The 26,544-nt window shown below is 48.0% G+C and overlaps 1 protein-coding gene across 16 annotated transcripts in view; it reads left to right on the top strand.

Moving 5' to 3' along the window:
- Nucleotides 1–26,544, top strand: part of CADPS (calcium dependent secretion activator) — a 220,976-nt gene that overhangs the window by 183,814 nt on the left and 10,618 nt on the right. For 9 of the 16 annotated variants that reach the window (XM_069811989.1, XM_069811976.1, XM_069811980.1 and 6 more), the window contains 6 exons: nt 33–180; nt 4,395–4,409; nt 5,573–5,647; nt 6,721–6,804; nt 11,725–11,757; nt 14,867–14,974. In XM_069811989.1, coding sequence (XP_069668090.1) covers nt 33–180; nt 4,395–4,409; nt 5,573–5,647; nt 6,721–6,804; nt 11,725–11,757; nt 14,867–14,974 — 463 coding nt within the window. The remainder of the gene's footprint in view (nt 1–32; nt 181–4,394; nt 4,410–5,572; nt 5,648–6,720; nt 6,805–11,724; nt 11,758–14,866; nt 14,975–26,544) is intronic. The other 7 variants (XM_069811977.1, XM_069811981.1, XM_069811985.1 and 4 more) reach the window with 1 other exon arrangement.

Below are 26,544 nucleotides of genomic sequence, written 5' to 3' on the forward strand. Positions count from 1 at the left end.
ACTGAAATGTCTTTTTCTACTTTCCTTAACAGAACCAGGATTGCATTTGAAGTAAAGCTGCAGAAAACCAGCCGATCAACAGATTTCCGAGTCCCTCAATCAATATGCACCATGTTTAATGTCATGGTGGATGCCAAAGCTCAATCAACAAAGCTTTGCAGTATGGAAATGGGCCAAGAGGTAAAAATGCAGGTTCTTCCTTTCACAGCTTTTAAAGGCAATATCATGAAATTTCCGATCTCCTGTTGTGCTGGTTTCAGAGACATTATATCAGTTGTGGATTTAGCCTTCCATATAAAGTGTGCAGATGAATATGCAGGGGGTTGCTCTCAAATAAATCTAATGAATATAAACATTTGGAATCCCTGTCACTTAGGATTGGCTTTTTGCAAGGACTGTGGTATGCATAGGGTATCTCTTAAGCTTGGTTGATGCATGATGACCGTATATATTGAGTCATTAACTGCACCTTGGAGCCAGATGTCGGCAGCACACTTTCTGTATATGACTATTTTCTGTAGACAAACGTAAGGAAAACAGAAGTGCCAAGTTGTTGCTGTGATGCTTGTAAGAAAAAAAAAAAAAACAAAATCCAAACCAAACACCAAAATAGATGGCTTCCAAAAGTAGATTGAAATTCCAGCTGCTGTGACTTCCTTGAGTATTGGCTATAACCACCATGCTTGATGATCCTGGATTTCCAGGTTCTTAATGACTCAAGTCTTCAAACAACAAATCTGTTTTAATTAATTGCTGATACTTTTTTCCTTCTGAAGCCATAGTTGCAGGTTGAAGTTTCTGTGAATCAATCTATGAATTAGAAAGAAATGGTAAATTGGACTAGCTTAAATGCATCATAATGATTATTTTGCTACAGTGGCTTCAAGCCAAATTAAATATTCGTATACCAGTGCAGAATAAATTCACAAATACTGTTTGGTTCTCCTATCCTGCTGTTTGTCGGCACTTCCTAGATAAGCCCTTTTGCTACAAGTCTCCATGGTCAGATTTTGCAGTGCATCATTGCAAGCTGTTGGGTTTTGGTTTTTTTTCAATTGTTTACCTCACCCTGCTCCTCTGAGAGGACTTGCTCCAAAGCCACTGGATGCAGCAGGGATCCTTGCCCTGATGTCAGTGGTGTTTGGATCAGATCCAGCTGTTCTTTTGATTTTTCTGATACATGTTTTAGTTATGACATTTTATTTGTGACAGTCGCCTTGCAAGAGAGTTTTCATACTGCTTATCATCAGGTTCTTCCCTTGTCCTCCAGGTCAGCTGAGGCAGATCTTGAGTGGGCTTTTGTTGTCTAAGCCTGGACATGAACTTCTCTACCATTTTCCGTTCCGTATTCATACCCATCACCTCCCCAAATCCCTCAGCCTGCAGCTGCTGCAGCATCTGCCCTGGCAGTGCCCCATCAGCCAGGAGGGGCCGTGGTTGCGATGCTCCCCACTGCAAACCAGGATCAAACCCTTGTGCGTTATACTAGCACAGTCCCTGGGGATGGGGATGTTTCGAAGAGCAAGCACACTCCAATATCGCGACAGAGCAAGCACATTGCATTCATAAAGCCGTCAGGTTAAGTATTCAGATGGCACGAGACCGATACCGTCGGCTGCATCTGGATACCCTGTGACCAGGCACTCACAGCATCTTTTCATGCTAACTTCTGACGCTCTGTGCTTGCCACAGTTTCCTCCAAATTCTGAGCGTCAGTCACCGTGCACGTTGGGCCTGAGTCAAACTGCAAGTGAGAGGGGAGCAGGCGGCAGCGCGGTCGTTTCTCGGCTGCAGTGGGGATGAGCTCTGCAAATCTGCCTGTGCCGCTTCAAGAAGGTGTTTGGTACGGCAGCTCGGAGACAGCCTAACTCCTCTGGCAAGCAGCAGTTGCTGGGGCATGAGGTTTTTAACAGATAGCTGAACTAATAGACCTGTAAAGCAGTTGTAAATTATCGGTGCATAAGTTACCATTTCGGGCTGCAGTATTTTATGCACCCTCCCTTTTTCTTTTCTTTCTTTTAATGAGTGTTCCTTCCTCCCCCTCCATTTGCTCGTGCCACTCCATATTTTGGCTGCCTCCATCTCCTCTTCTTGAAGCTGTATAAACCTGTGCCCTGAGATGGTCGTGCTATGGGCGGGTAAAAGTTAGGATATAGATCTGTTGTCACAGCCCGTGAGGGGAGGACAAAATGCCACCCCGCCTCTTCCAGTCCCCGCTGGAAATTATGAGACAGTCAGACAGACAGCAGAGGGATGAGAAACCGGGTTTCCAGCCTATGTCTTCCTCCGTAATTCAGGGAGCTGGGTCCGTGCATCGTTGAGTCCCTCTGTCCCCCCATCCCTGGTGTGTGGCTGCATCTGGAGGGATGGACAGGGAGGGAGGGACAGACGGACAGACACTCCTCTCTGACAGGACCCTTTTGCAGACAGTTCAAAAGCAGCAAAAAGAGCTCAAATTGCCCACCGCGGTGTTCGTACAGAGGCATTTGCCCAGACCTAGCCGGAGAAGACATTTTGATTGGAAACAAACCAGTGATTTTTCTGACGGTCCAAGCTGTACGTGGGCAGAGACTCTCTCGACACATTATTTGACCTTGCTCCTGCGGTTTCCCTCCCACCCCAAAGACCTTCCCTTTAAGACTACCTTCGGTTACACTCACTTTAACAGATACTTGAATGCATTTTGCGAGCATTACCCTGTGAAACAAACACCCATCATTTCATTTCCATTTCCCTGTCTCTAAAGGCAGCTGTTAAAACATTTGGTAAACATACTTTACCATCTTAAATATTTATTTTTCCTCTGAATTTTTAATACATCTAAGGGGATAAATGTATGTATTAAATGTTTCTCAGTTGGTCTAGTATGTTTCTATTTAATATCTAAGGTCAGATGGTCCTTAGAGAAATACAACATACACACAATCTGTTACATGACAAGGCAAGATACTCATCACATAAAGTCAAGTTGAATCATTGTAGTGCACTGATTATGGATTGTAATAATCAAGCTAATAGAAAGCTGCGATAAACTCAATCGAAAGCAGGGGCTACGCTGGGTGAAGCAAACCAGTTATGTGATCTTTAACCTCGGGTGTTTTCATAAGAAATGTGGAAGGAGCTGTTAGAAGCACTGGTTTTACGAGCCAGGCATCTGTGAAAGCAGCACCAGGCAGTCGTTTTCCAAACTGCCGCCTTCTCCGACCCCGTCCCGGCCAGGGCTCGTCTTCCCGTGGTGGAGCTGGAGCTGGGGCTGCAGCGTGAGCACTGGTGGTCACTGGTCCTGGCGCTGGCTCCCAGTCTGCCCCAGGGATTGCGGCCACGACGGGAATGAGCGATCGGAGTCCTGCGACGACGCCTTGGTGCGTGCACAGGGTCCTCTCCCACTCTCAGAGCTCCGGTTTTATTCCATCAGGGCTCTTACTTGCTTTTTAAACAAGTTTTTAATTGGAAATGCATTGGTCAGTGCATTTCACAGTGCTAGCCATTTTTGAGTTAAAACTCATGACTTACCGAATGAAAGCAGTTAGCTAAATCCTTGGTTGCAAGGTCTTCCACTCACACAGAAGATGCAGCTGCAGAAGGAGAACGTCACGGGGAAGACACCCCCAATATATGCACAGCCCCTTCTTCATCTCCCGTAGGAGGTCCTGGCTGCGTATGCCAAGGACGTCAGCAGCTCCTACCCGTACCCAGCTGTTACACGTCCCTGTCACCCCACAGCTACATCTCCAGCTGTGCTGGGAACAACCAGGTCAATCCTGGGAGCTGATAAGGGCTAACTCTGCGTTAAACAGGTTAAGCATAACTATGATCCCATAAGGGACTTGTATATGTCTCAACCTGCAAAGCAGGACATGGAAATGGGAACTGCAAATGCAAATATCGCTTGTTCGTGTATGTTTTTTCCTCTGAGCGGGCCCAGCAGATCGCAGCCTGTGGCACGGCAGTGCCAGCCTGTCCTCCTGCCTGGGTGAGGCTCTGAGTGACCCCAGCCAGGATTTCGGCTGGGATGTGCTGCGCCGTGTACCCCTGCCCTGCCCCTGCCGCAGGGCTCACCTCTCGGGCACATCCTCCCTGGTGAAGGGTGCGCAGCTGCCCCGGTGCTGAACCCTAAAACCATACGAGACTGTCAGCAGTTAGGTACAATCCAGTCTCTTCCCCCTGTTTTACTGCCTGCAAATACTACGGGTAGCGATCTCTGATATTTCAGTGAAAGGAGGTTTTGATCACGTTTCGTTTTCCATTGCTTATTTTTTCTGTGCACGCTGCCGTTGTTCTCATACGTCTCTTTTTTTTAAAAGATTTTGGTTTATTTATTGTTTCTCTTCATATGTTCTTTTTCCTGTCTTTTGCACTTTCCTCTTTATTTCTGTCCCCAATGATCTGAAAAGTTTGCTAAAGAGTGGGTAAGTGTGTCCTACTTTTATTTTCTTTTTTCCAAATTCCTGTATTAATGTGTTACTGTCATAGAAAAAAAATCCCCAAACTGTAAAGCAGTTCAGAGACTACCAATCAGACACTGAGACCAACATCTAGCATTTGTAAAGCCCTCGCAGTCTTCCTTCCCAAAGTCTGATTAGTATTTAAAGCAGATTTGTCTCTTTCAATGTGATTTGATGTTAACATTTTAAAACAATATTAATGCCAAGTGGTAATGAATATAGTGACTAGCACCAGTGCTTGAAATGTTTGACTGAAAAATCAAATGTTTTGTGTTGGAAAGCAGTCATAATCAGTATTTTCTCAGTCCATTGAAAATAAGAATATACTGTATGTTTTCACTAATTAAATCTTGTATTGGAAACAGGTCTTTTCTAAATTAGAAGACGACTGTATTTTAGTACCTATTCTAGCCATATTGCAGCTGATTGCATCAGAGCTCCCAAGCTAAGCAAGGTTTGGCATGTGCAGAAATCGGGTTGAAGACTCAGAAACGCTGGTGCTGCAGGCGCCGGCGTTGGTCAGCCCGTTCCGAGCTAGTGCCGCGGGATCTGCTGACACCCAGGGCTGGGGGCTGCACTGCCTGCTGGCTTTTGCGTGGGACAAAAAGGCTCTTTTTGGTTTGCTGGGGCAGCAAATCCTCCCCACTCCCCTTCCGAGGGCTGTGCGGTTTGCGGTGCCCTAGGCAAGGGCTGCCCCTTTGCCTCCAGCAGCCCGCGTATCTCATTGCCGGGCGCGATCCACGTGCAAAATGAACAGGATGGTGCCTGCAGAACTGAAGCAAAAGGACCTCAGGGTCTCTTGGAGCACGGGGTGCTGGTGACACAGGGATGGCAAAGCCTCCCCTCCGACGTCTGCGTGTGGCTCCCGGAGCTGCGGGCACACAGAAGAGGGCAGGGTTTGCCCATGCTTCACAAACCGATGTAAGATTCTCCTGAATTCAGGGTCTCTCCTGCGAGTGTAAGTAATCGCTGGCCACTGTAGTGGAGCACAGGGTAATAAGCTGCATCATTCTTTGGTTTAATACCGCGTATTGTGGTTTACCGAGGGAAGAGTCTGACAACCGTAGAGCTCTTGCCTGCAATCAATGCTAATATTTTCCTCCCCCTCTCCTTTTATTTTTCTTTAGCACCAGTACCATTCAAAAATAGATGAACTAATTGAGGAAACCGTCAAAGAAATGATAACACTCCTAGTGGCAAAGGTAACCTTCGACTTCAGGTGAAGTGATTCACTGTTAACATTGCATTTTTAATACGTGCGTTTCCATTAAAATGTGACACATTAAGATGTTGAATTGGCTTCTTGTTTCCCACAGGCAAGATCATACATCTCCCAGTCCTTTCATGGTGACTCTTTGATGATTAGGAACTGCGTGAGATGTAATACGCTGCTAGCAGGATTGCCGTACTGGGCCAGAAGTGGTTTTAAGGAATGGGTGTTATGTTAATGGGGTAACACCCCATGGTCAGCATCACCCCACGGCACTGAGGGTAGCTGCAGTCAGGGGGTGGCACTGCTAAGTGCTGCTGCGTAGACGTTGGGGTGGCACGCAGAGGTGGTCACCACTCCTACGCGTAAGGTTGTGTGGACAAAACAACTCGTCTTGCGCAGTATCGCCATATGCTCTTCTAAGAAATTAATTTAGAGGTGACGGTAGTGGGAAATACATTCCAGAATGTCAGGTTTAATTGTTTGGAAATTGTTTTTCTTCAGAGTTGGCTCCTCCAGCTCAGCTGCCAGCATTTCCCTTGGGTTGTTGTGTAGGTCTGGTGTGCTGCGCTAACACAGAGGGAAATTGGTACACAGGGAGAAAGATGGTGGCGTGTGTTTTCCTCTAGTTTCAAACTTTCTGAGAACAAGTCATCCCTATTATACAGTGGAGACCTTTAAACATAATCCGCCAACATATGCCAGTTTGATTCTTCTGCAAGAATACCCAGCTAGCTGCGTGCTTGACACTGCGTACTGGGAGCAAGAACCACCAGCTTCCCCATCCGGAGAGGCTCTGCTGGCTTCCCCATGCACTGCACCCACCTCCTGTCCCCAGCATCGCCCGTGACACCGAGGGGTGCTTCCCACCCGGCGAGAGGTGGACCACGTAGCACCCGAAAGGCAGTGCTCCTTTCTCCCCACTCCCTGGCCCGCTGTGCTCGGGGACAGTTTGTCTGTTCCTTTGGCAATGCTGGGAGCTCCACTGGCTTCTTCGAAGCCGATGCTGATTTCTACACCCTTGTCAATTATTAAAAATAATTGCCGTGTTTTTTGTCTTCATAGTTTGTCACCATTTTGGAAGGAGTCTTGGCCAAACTGTCTAGATACGATGAAGGAACTTTGTTTTCTTCTTTCCTGTCATTTACTGTAAGTACAGACAATATTTTCCTTTCTTTTTTTTTTTTTTTCCTGAGTTGTAATCTCCTGCTCTCCCAGGGCTAGATCAGCTACCTAATAATTCTGCCATTCTGTGATGTTTGAACACTAAGCCCACATGAATAGACAAACAACCTGTATGCAGATATACAGTACATAAACACCCAAGATGTATAGGCCATCGTATTGTAGCACAGAGTAAAGCTGTCTCCAGTCGTCATTCAGGCTGGTGGAGTTCAGTCTGTTGAGGATGTGCACAAAGATGAAGAAAATCATTGCACTGTACATGCAATTTCCCTAACTAAAGAAGTTGCTTCATTACCACCTTGCATGATGGGTGTGTTCCTCTCAGTCCTCTGGCCATAACGGTGACCATCTTAGGTAGTAAAAAAACAAAATAAGGGAGATCTAGCGAGTGCTTTTGTGTTTCTAATAGAGAACAAGGTAGGGGAAATGCCATGAGGTTACACAGCACAAGGTGCCTCTAATGCCACATTTCTCCCCAACATTGCAGAACCAATCCACAGCTCATCACGTTACCTATTTCCTAGAAAGGTACAAGAATAATACTTGTGCAAAACTGGCCTCAGTCTCCACCAAGGGTTTAGCAATTTGAGATGTATTCCAGAAAAGTGTTGTGACAGCTTCCTAGGACGAACACATAGCAGCTGATTTCAGGTCTTCTGAAAATCCACACCACAAAGTTTACAGGAGTGTCTCTTTGCAAGCGTGGCTTCTGTTAGCTCAGCTCGCAGACAAGCGTGCACCCACATGCATGTGGCTGGGGTTGCTTGGAAAGCTGCATTAACATTTTCACCCACCGTTCCCACTTGCTGCGTGTGCAGCCTGTCCTGCGCTCACTAGATCACGGAGACTGGGCAGGAGGCAGAAAGCGCTGCTCTGCAAACTGGGAAGGCTTTCCAACATCTCATTCAGGAGTTGTCTTGGCTACTTGCGGTCGTCTGTTGTTTGTTACTCTTGGGCTCTTTTTTCTGAGTTTGAGGCGGTTTTGTAGGATCCGTCTGGAAACGGGGATGGATGGGGGAAGGCTTACCAGCGAAGGCAAGAAACTCTGCTCATGGGCAGCTGCATGCACACAAAGTCTAGCAGCTTCTCTAAACCACCACGGGGTTCAGACTGATCCTCCTGACTTCTCAGGTGTGCTGGAGGCACTTTGTTCTTCAGAGAAGGAGAGGAAGGGAGGGCGTCCCACTCGCTGCCCCGCAGTGCAGCTCTTCTCCCAGGGTGACCCCTGCGTGGTTGCAGCCCCGGGGCTGTGCTCATCCCTGCTCGGGGGGATGCAGGGGATGGCTTGGGGTGGATCCCTTCCCTCGTTCCAGTGCTGCAGAGGGTTAGGAGACGCTCGCGTGCCAGCAGCAGAGGATGTGGAGGCGGCAGCTTTCCAGGCATCGGAAGCACCAGCATCAGCCCGGGTAGACAGCGTAACATGCAGCCCTTCCTTCTCCGTGAATGCAAGCTGTTCCTCGGTGGATGCTGCGCTGCTCCCACCACATCCTACTGTTTACGCTGGCGAGCGCTGCTCCCTTCGATTGCCGAGTGAACCCCCCCGGCCGCGCTTGGGCTGTGGATGCCCGTGAGGAGGAGGCAGCATGGAGGTGCCTGGGGTTCAAGCATCCTCACCCTGCTGCTCCTCGGACACTTTCTGACAATTAACCACCCCGGCAGCAGCAAAACGGTCTGTCCCGCTCCGATGGCCCCGCAGCCTTTGAACCTGGCCCCATAGCTTCAGTTTTCCTGAGTTTCCAGCCAGGAAGGGATGTACATCCAAATAGTTACTGTGGGTGGTGCACGCACATCCCCGGGAAGGTGCTGAGCCCTCGCCCCCAGCAAGGAGGCCGGGCATGCTGCAGAGGAGCAGGATTGCTCCTTTCCAGGCAAGGGACGTCTCCCACTTTGGCCCGCTTGTTTGCTGGGAGCCACTGGGCAGCACCGGCCGCAAGAAGAGGCTGAGGAACAGCCCCGACCCCTTTGGCACTGGGCTTAGAAAGTCTCCGTTCCCTACAGTAGTAATGTGGTTTGCCGTGTTTAGTCTTTGCAACGATAAATAGAGAAAGTCTTTCTTGTTACAGCATGCTTGCACCACCTCCCACGTTTTCCCTGTCTGAACAAATACAACAAAGTGTGATGGTCCAAGCCGCTGAGCTCTAGAAAGCATTAGTCTCCCACCCCCTTCCACCGACTTCTTTCATCGCGTGTTTTCCAGGCGCTCTGCAAGTGACATGTAATCGGGGGTCTTGTGACAGACAGTTTTATCACCTAGTAGGATATCCTCATTTCCAATTCTTGCCTCGAAATTCAAGATAAAATTAATGCATCTGTTGTCCTAATAAATTCTCACTAGCCACTTCTCCTTGCAGAGCACTTTGAGAGGAAAACACCCTTCTAAATTTGGCCAGACTTTTTTTTTTTTCTGTTTGTTGCTACATTTAAGTGCATCTCGGCGGCAGCAGCCCAGGCCCTGGCTGGGCGTCTGCATGTGCAGATCCACTGAGTCACAGGAATGACAGCTGCTAAAGTTCCCTTTAATCTGGATGGCCTCCGTAGGCGGAGAATTACACCTACAGTAATTAAAACTAAAGACTGCATATTACCCAAGGGAGACAGAAGTAAAAGATCTTATTTTTGTTCTGCACAAAATTTGTATGGTAAACTGAGACGTTCCATGGCAAAGTCACACACTTTGTGAAAAACGGCAGCCTAGCAAAAATCACACAACATCCGGCAGTTTGGAAATTTCACGAAATGTAGCCAAATCTGAGTTTAAAGAAAAACAAGTAATTATTCTGATTAAAGGGGAGTGGGCAGGAGAAGAAGCTCAGTTTTTTTGTGGGTGGAGGGGGGAGATTGCAGGAAGCCGACTGAGTTATTCTCGTCGCCTCTCGGCTTTGGAGAAGAAGGTAGTTTGAGACAGCGGTGCTAAGCTGGACCCGAGTCCTAAATCCACGCTCAGACTGCAGGTTTCCTGGGGCGCCGCTGCATCACTTCACGCCCCGCGTGATACCTGAAGGTAGAGGCGCACGGCACGGCGCAGCCCTGAGCGCAGAGCCCGGGTTGAATGCTGCGGGCTGCCAAGCCGCATCGTTTTCCGAGCTTTCCTCCTGGTTGTTTAGTTGTGTTGCTGGGAAAAAAAGCGCTCGTTCGGAGCTAGCTCGGGCAGCCCTGCCTGCGGCTGCTCCACGCCGGCGTGGGTGAGCCGTGCCTGCCTGCTCCTCCGGAGCTGCAGCCCTTGGCCCGGCTCCAGCTGCCTTGGCGCACGGAGGCTGGGGCTCCTCCGCTCCCCTTCGGCAGGAGCGAGGGGATAGCTCTTCGCTACCCCCGAGAAAGTTGTGAGGATAAATGCGGCGACAGGGCGAGGCGCCCAGACGGCCGGCTGGAAACGGGGGGTACCCGGAGGAGAGACAAGCGTTCGCTCTTCGCTGGGAGCGAGGGCTTGGCGCTGATTTTGCTACCTCCTTCATCGACTCGTGTGCCGGGACGTGACCCCGTCCCACCTCCGTCCCCTCCGACGGCCGGACCCCGGGTCACACCGCGGCGGCAGGCGCTCGGCACCCTCCCTCTCTTCTTGCCCCCCGGCTCGGCAGCCCCGGCGCTGCCAATACTTGCGGCGTTCACCTCGGCAATTACCACCAGTCTGGTCTTTTGTATCGCCTCATTGTGCTTAATTATGCACCCCCCACACACACCATATGAGTGCTTCCACCCACTCTCACATTCTGTCTCACACATACATTCATTCTCTCATTCGGGACACATAATTTATTCATCCCAAGATGCAACTGTGTGCGTGTTATATTTAGGCTGTTTTAATGGTAGCTTTAGAAATATTTAAAAGCAGGTGAGCTTTTACACCCAAACAAAGATGGCCGGCAACGCTTACCCTAATTAAAAGCAGAAGCGTTGTGGAAAATCCCAGCCGTACTCTTTCTAGACACGGTGCCTTATGCTACAGTGGGAAAAAGGTCTCTCTGGCCAGCTGGGCACTGCTCGGTTGGAAGACTGGGCCCTGACATCGGGGGCCACCTCGCCTCCCGTGCCAGGCGATGCGCACCCTGCTGCGTGGTCCACCAGAGACAAAGTACATTTTGGGGTCTCGCAGCCCCCGCCGGCTTGTGAGGACACCGCAGAGTGCGGTGTCCACGCACTGATACCCTCCCTCAAATAACATTTTAAAAGGGGAGGAAAACTGTAGGAAACTAATGTAGCTGTTCAGGGTCTGGGAAGCAGAAGAGCTTCGGGGCACTTCTCTGTTGCGTGGCGTGAGCACGCTGCCCCGACGCGGTCTGCGAGCTCCTGCCAGCACCAGGGTCAGCAAAAAAGGGGGAAAATAATGTCCCAGGCAGAGCCGGGGGAAGCACGCTGCGTGTGGGACTATGGGCAGGGGGCAAAATTAGGGTCCTTTGGGCACCTTCCACTGGCCACCCTGGTGCAGGTGCCTGCCAGCCCTGCCATGCCGTTGTGCCCACGGTGCCGGCGGGCTCCCACGGTCCCCGGGATGCAGGTCCCGATGGGAGAGACACGCGCTGCCTTCGGAGACACGTGGCATCGGGCGGAGAATGAGGCCTCCGAAGAAAATAACGATGTCTACTTACGAACCCCGTCTTCCCCCGCTCGCTGAAGTAGAAGAGGGAGAAGCACAACTCCCACACTATCATCTGTTGCTATTAGAGCTTTAGCAGCAGTAAAGTTACCTCTCCAAAAAAAAACAACAACAAAAATACCACCCTTGTCTATTCTTTTAGATGGGGAACGTAGTTTTATCACCCTTTTTCCCTCGCTCAGCATTATGTTGTCCCGAGTCTTGGCCGGAGAAGCTCTTACAGGTGTTTAAAGAAAAAGGAAAGACCTGAAAACATACTGATGGTGTAAACTTTCTTCTTGTTCCTTTTACAGGTGAAGGCTGCTTCCAAATACGTGGATGTACCCGTAAGCACAATTTAAACAACTTCTGTCATAGTAATTTGCATCATGCTTTGGTTTATGGCATGTGTAGCAACCCACGTTATGCATTAACAGCCAAGATTGAACTATGGGCCTTCACACTTCTAACATTTGAACTGGAAAGAATATCTCCATGACGTTCATAATGAGCAGTTACCCTCCTATGGAGACCTACAAGGCTGTTTAGGCAATAATTTGCAGATGGTGTCAAAAAGGTACCATATTTATGCAATTGGCTTGAATCACATTTAAAAAAAAATGGGAGCAGTGCATTCTGTTAATTCTTCATTTGGACTTGTACAAATACAGTATAATTTCCAAACAAAAAGGTCCAGACATGTTAGAACTGAGCCAACACACATCTAACACATTAGCTAATCTATTTTATTTTTGTTCTTCTAATTGTTGGTTTATTTTACTCTTTCAGAAAATGACTTTTTTATTACTTTGGGGAACTGGTGATGAGCTAGCAACATGTGTTTGGGAAATTGTTAATGAAAATAATTTTTTCCATTTTTCTGTAATTGGTATAGGAAAACTGTACATCGTCTCCTCTAATTAGACCTTGATTCATAAGGAAAAGAGCCCTTAACATTCTTAGACAGAGCACTTAACTTGCCAGGAATTTACATTTAAATTAGGTTGAAGTGTAATATATGAATGTTGGCTGGAATAAGGGGTTACTGTAACATTTACAGGCAGAGAGATCCTGAGCAATTACAAATGAAAAAAGAGAGGATCTTAATATACCATACCAAATCCTGCTTTCAGTTAGACTGGGCAGTGTAAATCAAGAATAACTCAGTTGAGTTCGATGACCTGTATGGGTAATGTATATATGTGCATTTAACGTGGATATGATTGCTCTGCATGCTCTCACATGACAATGTGATAAATTTATCAGACATCTTGGACCACATCATCTGCATTCGGTGTTTCCACCCCTTTAGCTCAAAAGAAACCTTTCCTACCAAATTGCCGTATATTTAGCCCAGCATGGGAAAGACAAACTCTTGAACAGTAAGAGGTCTTGTGTGGTTTAAAATAGACCAGTGCAGAGATCGGCATCCTGGTGTCTTGGAGTAATAGAAACAAGATATTGAGAGCATTAGAAAGAGGGACTCAAAATTCATTTCTAGCCCTAGAACATGTGTAGATCCTTCCGCTGAAATTCCTAGTTGTTTGAGTGCATCTTAAATATTTAGTCGTCAAGAATTTGAGCACAGAACAGTTATTTTAAGTAACTTCTAAGGCAAAGCATAGCCTTCTCTGAGACCTCTATGTTCCTGGAAAGTAAAGCATCTCCAGGGAAGTGGTCTTGGTAAAATGCTCTATAACCCTTTCAAGCTTTTCCAAAAGCACTGTACCTGGGACACCCTTGGGAGGTCCGCAGCATCGCGGCCATGCGGGAGGAGCGAGGCTCTGCTCCTGTCCTTGGAGCCAGTCGGACGCTCCAGTTATTTGCATAAAATAGAGCACAAATCATTCATCTGGGTTATTTTTTGGTTGTTTCCCCACCTTCCCCTGGAAATGAAGCCACGTTACAACGGCTTCCTTGACAGCCCCACAATTTTTGATGAAATCAACCACCAGCCCCGCACAGCTCCCAGACCTTTGCAGGAGGATGCCCCATGGTCCGTAAGCCACTGCCTTTCTGGGGGAAGGAGAAAGAAAAACCTGTTTGACTAGAGGACAGAGGGGAAATCCTGGTGTTGAACAGAAAACCATCGGTTAAATCTAATTCCGCAAACACCGTTGCAATTGTCTGGGTACAAACCAATCCGTTTAATGCCACCTTGAAATGGGCACGATCGGCATGCTGAAAATTGCTTGAAAGTGTAACACTTGACTACTGCCACGTTTGTGTTGTCCTCATTGTTTTTCAAATTAATACCTTGTCATTGTTGCAGTAGGTGTTAAGAAATGTTACTGGCTTCCCAAGGGCCAAGCACTGGCCCTTTGCTTGATAATTGTTTGCTTTGTATTAAAAAACTCCCTTCCTACTGCTTTCCAAACTGTCCTCATTTTCACCCTGGAAATTACACAGATGTGTTAACTAACTTCAATTTACAGTGGCTGACAATCGTATCTTGCAGAGAAATGATACTCTGTGATCTGAGGTAAATCACAGTAATGGAAACTAATGACACTAGTTATTAACAAACTTACAATGTGCCATGGAAATTTAAGATTTTGTGGCAGCTCTTGTAATGACTCATGTTACAGTATTTTAATGGGTTTCCTTTGAGGTAAGTTTGATTCCAATATATCAAGCAATGTGAACTCAAACAGGATTTTTTTTTTTTTTTTAAGTATTTTCCCATCCACCTGCTTCAGTTCCCATTTTCTTTAAAGAAATGCTGTTGTCCCCCAAATCTTACACACTTGCAGGTTACTGTTTAAAAACAGTTAAATTCTGCAGAGAGCTGTAGAGATGTGACACCACAGGCAGGCTTGCCGCAGTTTAGCAGCGGCTTAAACGTTCGTGTAGACATACATTCCCTGCCTTACCATTTACCCAATTTATTCTTAAGAGCAGCACTAAATGTGAGCTAAAGTCAGGGGTCTAAACAGAAAAAGAAAGGTGATTTTGGGATGCCTCCTGCAACACCAGCTGCTTACTGCACGCATCCTCACACCGTAGAAGAAGAACCAAGAGCCCAGCTCTGGCTGTTAGCTTTCTACCTTCGGAAACCAGAGGGCTTGCATAGAGAAGATGACCCAAGAAAACAACAAATCCCCAGCCCGGCTTGCTGGTTCACTCATTAGGTCAACAGCACCAAAGGTAGCAAGACAACTTCCCGGCGTCGATATGTGGAGGAAGAGCTTTATTCCTCTGGCCGGCTTTGCTGTAGGCGAAAGAAGAGAAGGAGCAAGTGTCTTTGCATGATCTTGGGCTGCACACAGTGTTTTGCTGGGCACGGGGCACAAAGCAGCGGGACTCGGTGTCCGTCAGGTAAGGAAAGGGCAAACTGCAGGAGGACGGCAGGAGATGGAGGAGAAGGAAAAGCAGCGACGAGGCTACACAGAGGAGCTGCTCCCTGTGCCGCTATTCATGTTTCTCTCTCTCTCTCTTCTTCTCTCCCCCATGCAGAAGCCGGGGATGGATGTTGCTGATGCCTATGTGACATTTGTCCGCCACTCTCAGGATGTCCTGCGTGATAAGGTCAATGAGGAGATGTATATAGAAAGGTTATTTGATGTAAGTAAATGCCTTCTCCTCCTTGGACACCAAGCAGGAGAGACCCAAAATGTGACAAAATAAGACAGGAGGATAAGTCACATTTTGAGAAAATTTATTGGTTATAGCTTTAAAAAATAAATAAATCTTTCCTTTCTTTCTGACTAAGGCTCGTATCTGCTCTCTGCCTGCTTTAAATCTCTACTCTAGTCTACTGTGTCTTGGTCTGTCTGTGTGTGGATTTTAAGGGAAGAGCATCTTCTAAGAGAGCCCTTTACTATGTTTAAGCTTGTGGTAAATCTCTCTGTAACAGAACATCTTGGTCATTGTTCTCACTGTTAAAATTTGAGCCGGGTTTTTGGCAGATGCATTTGCTAAGGGCCATCTCTTCTGCACATTTTGCAGTGTGTTTCATTGACAAGCGCTCCAAAACTGACAGTGAGTTAAGCATGCTAAATTTTAATTTTAAAAGCTAACCAAAACAGAGCTGATTACGAATGGACTTCCATATTTCAGGAGGACCACAGTGTGGTGTCTGACACCAAAGGTAAAGTTGAGACACGGTCTCCTTGATGAAGATGGCGTGGTAGGAACTGACCCAGATGTTCAGAGCTATTTTTCTGTTGCACAAGATAAATTCATTGGACTGTAAGAGAACAGTGACCTGTGATGCCCGTTTGTTTTCGATTTGGATGCATGTTAACTGATATCTCTGTTTCTGTTGCTCTTGTTGCGTTATAGCCTTTCTGTCCTCGTAGCTGTTCTATAGCGAAGGTTTTCTGTTGACGGCCAGCCTGTAGCATTAGTGTTTCAGTCTCCTTTAGGGTATTTGTCCATATATTGATTTCTGTTTGAAGCAGCTTCTGTTCCTACTTTCCTTCCTTTCATCTCTCAGCAATGCCATTTCTCAGTCTCCCGGCTCTGGAACTGTAACAACCTTCCTCGCTTTCTTTACTCGCTCGTTTGCTTCCTCAGTGTGCAGGGAAAGCTGCTTTTTTCCCCAACCAACCTCCTCCTTCACTCGATACCTCTCTTTCTGCGCATTACCTGTCCCTTAGAAACCTCTTCCTCCTTTACAATTCCCACTCTTTCTTTCCCCCGTACCTTATCGGATTAAAATGGAACTTATCTCTCATGTCAAATGTTTTATCACATTATATCAAGTGGCATGAATTAGAGTCAAATAATCTTACTGTGTACATCTACTAGCATGACCCATATCCACTGAGAATGCCTCATTCATGCACGGAGCACGGCCGTGCCTCCTCCGGGCGCCGCACGTGCTCGCTCCGGGGAGAGTTTGCAGCGCAGAGCACCAGACGCAAATCACCCATCAAGCAGGCATGGGGAGAAAAAACAAAACATAAAACAAAAGACTGTCGCTTCCATCTGCAGCAGGCCTGCGAGTGCATTGCTCGTTTGTGTTGAAATTTGTTTCATGAGCAGTTAAATTTCCAGAGCTCATCTGGACTGTTCTTTTCAATGCCCACACTGCCTTTTCCCTCATCCTTTCCCTATGATTCACAGTTGGTGTGTTTATACCCTTTGGGCCATTATTTCCAATTTTCAAAAGGCTGTAATTAGCACAAATACTGATTTCAGTTTGATCCACTCGTACTTAGTTTTACTAAGCCATATTTTCAACAAATTAACAGTTGACATGGAAAAAAAAAAAAAAAGAGCAGCTACCTTGGTGGAAAGCAAAAAGTCCAAAACCTTTCTTTCCCTCCTTGCTTTCCTCAAGTCTCCCTGGTCCATGCAGAATAAAATAACCAAGAGCAGGGTTTTCGCATTGCTGTGCCTGTTTTGACCCACGCCGGCTGCAGGCGGGAGCCGCAGCACGTGGGAGCTGTTCCCATTCCTGTTCCCGTTCCCGCTCCCATTCCCATTCCCCATGCCGGCGCTGGGACTCGATGCTGCCGGCCTCTTCGCACGTGTCTCGTGTACGTGAGTGTGCGCCCGCGAGCGGCGTGAGCTGCGGGGCCCTTGGTTCGCAAGGAGGGAGGGGGATGCGCCGAGCCCTAGCCACCCAAAATCGGAATGACGTTTTGAGCGGTCGTGTCTCGTCTTTGCCAGGTTGCAGGTGAAGAATCTGATTGCTCCTGAGGTCAGCTCTCAGCAAGGCTGAGATGCTGCTGGCAGGTCAGTAGCAGCAGGGTTTGTGAGTACGTGGGGGTCACCTGGACCCAGACCCTGTTTAAATCAGTGCTGTGCTCACCTACGTTTCCCAAGGATGGGAGCAAATGCTTAACTCTGTTGTCCCGAGCTTAGCCTTTGTCCTCCTCACCTAACGCAGCGAAGCAGCATGGCCACAGGGTCTTTAAGCTCCTTTGGTCTCTGCACCGATGGTCATATTTTCCAAAGACGTTTTAGGTGCTAGCTACCTTTTTAATAAGAAAGAGAAGAGTCATAATCAAAAATGGTATTTACGATGCCAAGTTAGACTTGGACCTGATTTTGTTCTTGCTTCCCCCAGGGTGGCAGAGGAGCAATCCTCTTAGCTTCAGAGTTTCTCTAGGCAATGAGATTATTAACGCTTTTGAGGCCAGCTCCTCTGCTGCCTTAGTGCAGTGATGCTGGCATACCCCAGCCAAAAGCTAAAAGTCCAGTTTTGGGATGTTATACGGTAATACGTGCAGCAGTGGCAGGTGAACAGCTTAAATGTGCCTGCAGGCAGTTTCTGCTCTCAGTGGAATCATGTGAGAGACACTCACAATCTAGGGCTAAATCCCCTTTCTGTGCAGTCGTGAGTAGCGCAAGAGCGGAGGTGCACAGCACAAGGTTGCCTGTCACACGTTCGGTGGGGTTTGCAGCTCCCAGGATATTCCTAATCCCCACATTTCTCCACAGTCCTGCCCAGCATTTCCATTCATTTTCCCTTTGTTTCCTCCCAGGAGCAGAGGCTGCAGAGTGCATTAGGCCATCTCCCAACAGAAGCTGCGTTAATGCATCTTTGTTGGCATTTGCCGTGATTTCTTAGCTCAGAAACCATGTCTCTTCCCCCGCATCGCGTGCCCTGCTCGTACCTGCGGAACAGGGCTATGCTCTTCGGGAGGTACTGGTGTTTGTGGAAGATTATTGTAATATTTCTGTGTGGTCTGTGTGTTAATCATCTTAATTCTGCAAATTAGTCAGGGTTTTTTTCTCCCCCCCCGAAATAGAGTCATCTTAATTTTAAAAATCTGTATTCTTGGGATCATTGAACGAACAGATTGATCGTGGAGTTCTGCTGGTAATCAAAACCTAACTAGCTTTTTGGCAGTGCTGTTTACTGCAGAGTAACATGACTTATTTACTTGGCCTGGCTCACTAATTTGATAACATTTAAAGCTAAAACACTGTAATAAGGCCCGTTTGTGGAGAACAGTGGTAACAGAAGGGTTTCAGAATAGCATCGTAGCGTCCGCTCCCCGCATTCCTGTGCATGGCTGGGTGCTTTGGGATTTAAACCGCTGTGATACTTTGCATGCAGTGCAGAAGGATCGCAAACTCCGTGTAGTGCCTAATAGAAAGTAAAATTTTATCACTTCTTCCCCGGAAAGGGGGCAGAGTTGACATGCAGAACGTGACTGTTTGTAGGAACAATGAGGCAGAGGCAGGCGGGTGTATCTTAAACATAGGGAAATATCTTCAGAGTGATCTCGAGTCTTCAGACCAATCCTGCAAAATTCAGGTCCCTTTTGGCTCGGGACACTCAGAATTTCATAGGATCAGAGTTTATACATCTGTAAGTTTGTCTGAAGGCACTAGGAGTTTGACTTGTAAGGGTTGTGCCCTTTGGTGGAAGTTATTTATACATGTGTGTATGTGTGTGTATCTTGACACACACCCTTAGATACTCACAGTATAGGTTTCAACCTGTCAGAACATATGTGATCCAGAAAGTCTGATTGACTAGTAGATAGTGTGAATGCCAACCTTTCTTCCTCATAAATTGGTAAACACTACTGTAAAACATAGCGAGACTATTTCCTCCCCAGCCGCAGGCGAGTAGCACGTACACAAAAGGCTGCTGAACGTCGAGTGAGCTCCCTGAGATCCTGCGAATTCCAGCATCCTGATGCAGTCCCTAAATAGCGCAGATGGCATTTTTCTCTCTGATGATTAATTCAATATCTTACCGAAAAAAACAAAAACATGCTTTTGATATGAGAGATCAAAACACCAAGAGAAGCTCCTAAGATTGCAAGGACCTAAAAAAAAATCAATTTATTTTTTTCCTCCTTGTACTTCTTGAAGACACCAGCCTGAGTAGAAGATAAGGATTAAAACAGATGTGCTTAGTGCTAGTTCATCTGCTTAAATCTAGCAGGCTCTGAGATCAGTGATTAAAAAGCCATCTCTAACTTTGATGAAATCCACTGCAATGGTAATACTGTGTCTCTGATCGCTTTCTTATGGGCCTCATGTCTGCCTAAACCGGACATAGAAAACATTTCACTGGAGATGATACATGGATTATATGGGTCAATTATACACTTAATCTGCCTTCTGGGGATTAAACGTGCATAGATTGACCCTGCGTATTTGGCTTGTCCTTGGCAGTTATCAGATCAGGAAGGTTGCCTTTACCAAAAAGTCTGGTAAGAACTTAATCACGCAGCGATACAGCCCGCTGAGGTGGCACTACTCACGGTGCTTTTTGCAGAAGGCAGTTTTACCACTTCACTGTCACTGTGTATGTTCGGCTTCCTCAAGGTCTGTGTCACAGCCGGGATACCAGACGGAGTATTTTCTCCTGAAACGAGAAAACGAGCCCGTTCGTCTCTGCAAGATGGAGGCGGTTTTTTTAATCTTGATGGCGGGGTGGGATCGGCGGGGTCCGGGCGGGCGTAGCGGGGAGGGCGATGGGGGAGACCGGCGTTTTGCTCTGCCCTGTGCCGTCCTCGGTGCAGAGGGACAGTCGCTCCAGGTTCTCTCCCAGCAGCAAAGGAGAAGCCGTGGCTCAACCGAGCCACCATCTCCTTCCCACCGCCCTCGGGGAGGCACGAGCCCTCGGCTGGGGCTCCAGCGCCAGGTCCCGTCCCCCAGGCTCAGCTCAGCTGGGTTTTTGGGGAGCCCCAGTGATATCCCAAGGCTGATGGTGCAGCTGGTGGATTTTCGTTTCCTTTCGCCAGCCAGGAGCCCAGCAGGAGCGCTGGGGCTGAGGACGCGGCTCAGGACTGTCCTCGTATTTCCAGAGGTGCCCTTGCTGGTAACTGACTTCCGAATATCAGAGATATTGAGTGATAAGGATGCAGGGCACTGTGCGAGTCTCAGACTTCAGCAAAATCCTTATACAAATTTCCAGGAACCTGACTGAGCACTTCTCACTGGTTTACTGGAGGGTCCGCAGGCAGCTCAGCATATTTCTCAGTACCTACTGATTTGGAGCTTGATACCACAAAGAAGCGTACGGACAAATTACAAAATTTGTCCTAGGTCAGTTAATTCAGCAAGTCCTCTGCAGACACTTAGGCGTTAGCTTATTCTTCAAATCAAAGCTTTTGCCTTCAGTGGGGTTACCCACTTGAATTTTGGCAGCTCCTTCAAGGCGTGCTTGCAGGATCATGGCATTTCTTGCTAGAGTGTGAGCCTCGCACGCCACAATCAAATGCCAAAAGAAAGCCCTTCTCACCCTCCCTTCTCCTTCCCCTCCTCGAACCCAAAAGCCTGGTCGTGAGTCAGTGGAGCTACTCACTGTGAGTTAGAATTACTCACAGGAGGACGGGTTGCAGGATCAGGGGAAGAACGGATATCAGACTGTGTGCTGGGCTCCCATCTAATATCTGCTTGCAGCCGCACTTACCGCTTTCTCTTAGACAGACAACAACCTGTTTCCCTCCTACGCAGCTAGACTGCTCATTAGGGCAGTAACTCTCTCCCACTCCCATCCTGATATGGCCTCCACTGAGCTATTTCTTCTGCGTTGTTTTTTGCTTTTTTTTTTTTTTTCCCCTTCTCCCCCCCTTTCCTGAGTGAGTTGTGAAATGAAGACAATTAGGCAGATTGATCTCGAGGAAGTGCAGCTTGCTTTTTTTTCTCCCCGTGCATCCTTGGAGGTGCCGGAGCAGCGCAACTTTTGCTGCAGAGGCTGCCGCAGCCCTTGGCTGGCTCGGCAGGATCCGGACCGGGACCTGGAGTCAGTGCCACTGCAGGGACCTTTGCTGGGAAAAAAAAATAAAATTGTGATGGCAACTGCCCATATATCTTCTAGGAAGGGACAAATTCTCTTTGTACATGCACCATCTCTCTGCGGCCTCTTTTTCTTCCCGCGTGCCCTCGGAGCCACACGGGAGCGGGGAGAGGAGCTTAGCACGGACACCGCTCCTCGGAGCCAACCCTCGGCCTTTTATACTCCCGTATGTGAGCTTCACACGGCAGCGAGCATGCACTCGCGCGTGGCCTCCCGCCTCTCCTGCGCTCCCCTTAGCAAGGCTTCTTTCCTGAAGTGCTCATTTAAGTGGGCTCCATTTAATTTCTTTTAGGGAGAGTCTTAATAAAATAAGTCCTAGATCTGTCACTGGATTTTACGTGCTCATAAGGGGTTTTTTTCCCTCCTAAATGTCTTTATCGGAACAGCTTTTCGTGTTCCAGTAGACATTTGGTTGAAGACAGTTAATTTGATTTCTTTTCCAGAGGAGATTTTCTATTAATCATTCTAAGAAGGCAGACTGATTGCTCCGTTACGTTAAGGTCAGCATAGGCTTGCTAACATCATCCGCACGGTGCTTTTGAGCGTCAGAGATTTTTGTTTTAGGGCCGGCACTGAGCGAAAGATCAGTTATTTTCCGCTGGACGTGGGTAGCCAAGGTAGGTTTTGGGGAAGAGGTGCCGTCGTGCTGTCTTGCAGGCAGCGAGGCATCCTCGATCCAGAGAGCCTTCTTGCGAGCCGCCTCTCTGCTCCCCGAGCGGGAGCTGCCTGTGCACATTTATAACTGCGCACGAGTCGCATAGTACGCTCTGAGCTGAAGCTGCCTTCCAGCTCCGTTTAAGAGGCCTCAGCTAATTGAAGCTCCAATCTTGCGGGTTGTCGGGAAGGAGAGCCCGAAGGTGCTGGCGTTCCCCGGGAAGCCCAACCCACGCGGGTGCCCGCTGAGTCTGGGGGTGCGAGGAGCGTGGGAAGGGCCGGGGCGTCCTGCTGCACGCAGATGTGTGGGGCTGAGCCCCCAGCCCGCCGGGGCACGGCTGCCGCGGGGCTGAGCCCCCCGCCGCCGCCGGCAGCTTTGCTCCCTCCCTCCGGGCTGCGCAAAGGGCCTTTGCCCAAAGAAACTCCCGGCGAGCCGACGGCCCCTGCACGGACAATGAAGAATTGTCCGATTTCCAGCAGCGCCTGCAATCCCGCTTTTCCTTTTCTCCCCCCGCGATCCAGCCCCACACAATCGCTGCCGTTGCCCGCGCCGGCCAGCGGTGCGTGCGAGATTAGCCGTCCCAGGTCACTTCGTTTCTCTTGATCTGCGGCTCTTTCCTTTCCCGGAGCTCTTTTAAACCTCACCCTGGATGTATGATATCAGCATTCAAAAATGCTTAGCAAAACTCAGGCACGAAGTGCCTTGTCTGCAGGCGTGTAACCCCAGGAACGATACCAGGGGAGCTGCTCCGTCCTGCGCTCAGGACCGAGATACCTGGGCAGCCTCTAGCTACTTTTTTGGAATTTGCAGGTTATAAAAGAGCCAGCTAAAGTTTATCGAGTCCCTCTTCGTGACAGCTTTCAATTCAATCTGACGACAAGTATAATTAAAGTATTCCATAGCATGCATTGCTGTATTGCATCTTATGGAGCAACTTTGCATCCAATTATACTGTCACTGCCTTGCACTAACAGGGCCCTGGAATCGGGACAGAAAAATAGCAGCACTCTGTGTGGATATTGTGTTTTACTAAGCTGCTTTATATAGAAACTCAGATTTTAACATGTCAACTTCATTTCTTTTTTGAAAAATGGAAATAAGCAGAGAATATTTTATAGGTTAAAAAAAGTATTTGAGAACAAGCATCCATACAGAAGTGGTTTTGTGTGTGCATGCCTTTACATTTTTTTATGCAGAAGCTCTTTCATTTAGGAAAACCCAGGTCTGCAAAATCCTGCAGAGCAGCAGGTTTTGGGGCGTTTTATCTGACAGTTCCCAGCAAGTGCTGCGCACTTTGCTGAGCTGTATCTACAGTGAAGGGGGAGGGGGTCCAGCACCCCGAGCCAACCTGACCCCGTACCCAGGGCCCCGTGAGGAGCTCAGTCAGCACGCGGGATGCTGCGTGCCAGCACACCGTGTAAAGGCAGGGTCTTCCAGCTCAGGGATGCACATAGTCAGGAGAAGTTACCCGAAAGGCAGCGTTTTCTGCAGATGTATAACGCGGTGTTGCCCAAGGATTGGGTCTGTCTCGTCTCAAAGGGGAAAGGGGGCACCCGCCGAGGCTCTGAGCCTGCAGACCCACAGGTTTAGGCATGGGGTGTCCCCGGTCTGAGGATGCTGTAAACGAGAGAGAAGTTAGAGGTGCCATCAGGACCAGTGTCAGTGGCCTTCCTTCCCAGCTCACCGTGAGCATCGGCCACTGCATCCCTCCCTGCACCCTGCCATAGATAAATAGCTGTTTCCACGCAGGTCTCCCTTGCACTTTTCTCTGCCTGCTGCCCTCCACCGAGCCCCGACCAGCGCACAGCTCGAGGGGTTTGCCCTCCTCAGAGCAAGCGTAGCAGCGTGTGGCTGGGCTATATTCGGAGATGGTCCGCGCGTGGGCTGGCGTAGGCGTTTGCTCACAGCAAACCCTGGTGGGCTGGGACCGGGGCATCCCGGCTGTAGAAGGAGATGATCCAACATTGCAATAGCTCTTTCAGTGAGATCCTTCCCAGGGGAGAAAGCTCAGTGAGATATTGGCCTGTCCTGCCTGTGGCTTGTCCCCAGAGCTACCCTGCCCTCGCCTCTGCCAGGGACGTGAGTATGTGGCTCTTGCCTAGGCAGAGATTTTGGCGTCTGGCTAGCGGGGTAGACACCCTGACATACAGCTTGGGAACGCCTGAATAAGCACGAGCCATTATATCCCCCGCAGCAGAGTTGTTCCTCCCCTGGTGAAGGTGCAGTACCGCCTGCAGGTCCCTTTCTGGCTCTGGCTGGCCGCGTACTTGCGGTGGGCAACCTTTGCTTGCGTGATGAGAGCGCACGGATTGCTTGCAAAGCCACTGACGGGCAGAGTAAACAAACCTGCACCCACCACGGCGTGTGGAGTTGCAGCTGCACAAAACACGTGTAGGCGTTAACCAATTTTGTGCAGCACTGAAAGCGGACAGCGTTAGAGATGACCTTCTTGGTCATCTTTATTTGCTGGGGACCTTGGCCCCACTGACATGAAAGATGTCAATCCTCCTTTCCCTCCCTGAAAAGGAACAAAACAATTTGGGGGTAAGAGCAGAGAGAAATTTGCAGTGAGGAGCATGCGGGCTGAGTTGTGCCCTTTTGGCGAGTGGGGAATTGTGCAATCCCACCAGCACGTGCAGAAAATGTGCCCGTGAGGAGTCCCACGCCTCCTTCCCATTAACACCAGTGGCACCGACCTGCCGAGCCCCGTCGGGTCCAACTTGAAGCCAGTTAAGGGTGAAGCGCCAGCCTGAGCGTACCCTGTTGCTGCGATCCCCAAACAGTGGGTGATCTCAGGTACCATATGTACTGCAAAAAGCGTGCGGCACTTCAATGCGCCTGGGTCTGCGTTTCAGCTTTCATTCTGAATTCTCTTCCCTGCTTGAAGGCAGAGCTCTTATGCGATTCAAAGTTTTTTTGTGGTTTATTTTTGGGAAGGGAAGGGGAGGGGGGAATGATAATGTAATTCGGTGATGCCATTTGCATCCTAGACAGATGATGAGTTGCTCTGGCTAGCAGCTTAACCCTATTAGGCAATGCTGGGACCGTGACTTTATTAAATAATAATACAAATTATTTTAATATTGAGCCCCTCTGACTTTGTAACTTCCTCGTATAGCTATGTTGTCAGTGTGAATGAAATCTCGTAGTTAAGGAATATAAAATAGAGTAAAAGGCATCCAGAAATCACAGCGCTGGGGTGGATGTTGAAGAATACACTGTGTGTGCTTGCAGTGGTAGCATTATAGCGATACAAAAAATCCCAGGAAAAAACAGTGCAGCCGTTTATTTCAGTAATAGCTCGGTGCGAGTGTGACCTGGGAGACTCCAGACAGATTCACAAGGCTTTGACAGAAAAAAGTCATAAATTTTATTAAAAAAAAAGAAAGACCCCGGGGTTCCAGGGGATTTCTATTAAATTGTTAGCACTTTACTAGATCTCTAAAATTTAATGGAGAGGTTTAATTCAGAAAAATGAGGGTCATGTCACCTCTTGTGAGGACCGCTTGCCCAGGCACAGGCAGAGCCCTGCCAAGCACGGCTGACGGAGGATTTGCTCGTACAGGCGAGGTGCGAGTGTAGAGTCCAGAGTCTGGCGAAGAGTTCACGTATCCCAAACACTTCCCATTTGTGTGCTCTGTTTCTGAACATACCAAGCGAAAGACCCTGCAGAGGAGTTAAATTAGCACACTTCAATCTGTTACCAAAACTTAGATTTATTTTCTGAAAGAGAAGATACTTTCCGAAGTGTGTGAATTTGGGGGGGAATTACCTTTCTAGTAGCAAATCAAGAGCTGCCTGTGCCCTCTCGGTGCTTTGCTGTTGTGTGCTCTGTAGAGCTACACTGAAAGACCTACTTTTGATGTCAACTTTTGCATACCTAACGAGAGTATACGCACTTAAAGAATTACATGCAATAGAAAAGCTACCTAATGATCAGACAGTGTTATTATCTGGCGTGCGGCAGCGTAGCAGGACCATAACTATTTATTTACTCTTTGCGGATAATGTTCTGTTATTTTCTAGTCTTTGGCAATAGCAAGAGAGCATCTGATATATACAATATTGGTGTGTATCCAATTGTTTGTGAATATCCCAAGTTTTGAAACATGGTTGTGAGAGAGGAATATAAGCCTAAGCTTGAAAGGCTAAAAAGCAGAAAGCCCCACACGTAAATGCTATTATGCACTTAATGAGGCAGGGTTTAAAAAAAATCAGCCACACAAGTTGGTTTTATCAAAGAAAATGTATAAATAACAACCAGTGATTCAAACTGCCTCACAAAGGGAAAAGCAGGGACGGGAAGCTAGCACTTCACTTGTGGCATTCAGATAATAGTATTTACTACACTAATCTTTTGGGCTTAGCAATTGACAATCAATATATTATTATCAACAAGCGTTAACGCAAACAAAAAGCTTCCATTTCTTTTTTAACCGTGTTCCCCTAAGTCCCTTAAATTTAATTAAAACCGGACAGCTCTCCCCCTAGTACAAATTAGAGTTAAAATCATATTAAATATTTGTTCTACGGGAAAACAAAAGTGTCAGCTTGTGCTACCAGGTTTGGCTGCTTTTTTTTCTTCTTCTTCTTTTTTTTTACACACAGAGGGGAAAAAAAAAATACCAGCTACTCAAAGTTAAAATAAAGTCTCTCTCCCTCCCTCCCTGTCTCCCAAGACTACTGTCTATAACATGTTGTTCCTTATAGAAAGTGGGATATGGTGGCATTTGCTTGATTAACTTGCTCGACAAAAGTGAC

The sequence above is a fragment of the Haliaeetus albicilla genome, chromosome 24, assembly GCF_947461875.1.
Source record: "Haliaeetus albicilla chromosome 24, bHalAlb1.1, whole genome shotgun sequence".
In the NCBI taxonomy this organism is placed as follows: Eukaryota; Metazoa; Chordata; class Aves; order Accipitriformes; family Accipitridae; genus Haliaeetus; species Haliaeetus albicilla.